Source organism: Saprolegnia parasitica (assembly GCF_000151545.1).
Source record: "Saprolegnia parasitica CBS 223.65 unplaced genomic scaffold supercont2.16, whole genome shotgun sequence".
NCBI lineage: Eukaryota > Oomycota > Saprolegniomycetes > Saprolegniales > Saprolegniaceae > Saprolegnia > Saprolegnia parasitica.
Window position 1 is genome coordinate 576921 of NW_012156410.1, and position 1348 is coordinate 578268.

Here is a 1348-nt window from a genome sequence, read left to right on the forward strand (position 1 = left end):
TAGTTGTCGTCCTTGTATCCGTCTAGATTTTTATGTCCAATCTATACAGGCATAATAGCCTATATTTTTGTCTGTTTAATATCTCTTTTCAATTCTTACATTACAAACACAGATAAACATATCACCAAAACCTGCTAGATCAACCCAGAGGGCGGCTTAGTGTAGAAATCTTTATGCTGCGCTCTACCTATTCATAGTCGCTTCCTTGGGTTGTCACCACCCGTTGTGGATATCGACGTGGCTCTCGTGTCTGAGTACCTTCGAGGAAACCGACAACTCTGACGCCGACGAGGAGGCCGTAGTCGACGTCGAGACGGTTATCGCCGACAACGAAGACGAAGTCTCCAACGAAGTCGTCGCCGAAGCCGCTGACGAGGTCGTTGTCGCCGACATCGATGCCACCACCGTCGAAGACGCCGAAGTTGACGTGGTCGCTATCGGTGCTGAGGACGTCGAGGAGACCGACAACGCTGACACCGACGAGGAGGCCGTAGCCGACGACGAGACTGTTGCCGACAACGAAGGCGAAGTTTCCAACGAAGTCGTCGCCGAGACAGCTGACGAGGTCGTTGTCGCCGACATCGATGCCACCACCGTCGAGGATGCCGAAGTCGCTGTCGTGGCCGAGGACGTCGAGGAAACCGACAACGCTGACGCCGACGAGGAGGCCGTAGTCGACGACGAGACGGTTATCGCCGACAACGAAGACGAAGTCTCCAACGAAGTCGTCGCCGAAGCCGCTGACGAGGTCGTTGTCGCCGATATCGATGCCACTATCGATGCTGACACTGATAGCGATGCGAACCGCAACTGATCACGTTCTTGTGCAGTGGCACCAATTCGATGGCTTCACGCAATGCTGTTGTAACGATTCTAATATATCGCATATTTTCTGTCCGACGTATCTATTACTTGCTGACGTTTAAAGAAAGTAGCTGTAGTGTGCGTGCTTGACTGACACGGCGGTCCCCCTTAACAGCTCTTTCGACCATGACGAGGAACATGCAAGTTGTGTTCAAGTGGCAGAAAAGGTTTTCAGTATTATGCGACGCAAGGAGCCCAAAGAAAAGTTTTCGAGAGCGGAGCTGTGATATCACTTTCATGCTAGATTTCGGCTCCCGTTGAAAGCAACCCGCCACACCTCCCCAAGGCTGAGGCGGTTATGAGAGACGCCGCATTCGTGTCAGGTATCTTCAACGATGGTCTCCAAGAATCTATGATGTCCATGTAATATATTCTCACAGGAGGTGGTTTTTGGTGGCGGAGCTTTGCTCGCACTTGGTCATTTGACGCCCCTTTCCAACCGCCTTGCATGCTTTTGCGCTGCTAAGCTCCAGAAGACGCTCCC

At 52.1% G+C, this 1348-nt stretch overlaps 1 protein-coding gene across 1 annotated transcript; it reads left to right on the plus strand.

The window, feature by feature from the left end:
• Positions 1 to 173: 173 nt before the first annotated feature.
• SPRG_04984 (hypothetical protein) lies at positions 174 to 900 on the plus strand (the record flags this gene model as incomplete). Its single annotated transcript, XM_012344121.1, has 2 exons — positions 174 to 196; positions 256 to 900. 2 exons carry the CDS (start codon positions 174 to 176, stop codon positions 812 to 814), a joined length of 582 nt encoding a protein of 193 aa, XP_012199511.1. The 3' UTR covers positions 815 to 900.
• Between the last annotated feature and the right edge of the window lie 448 nt (positions 901 to 1348).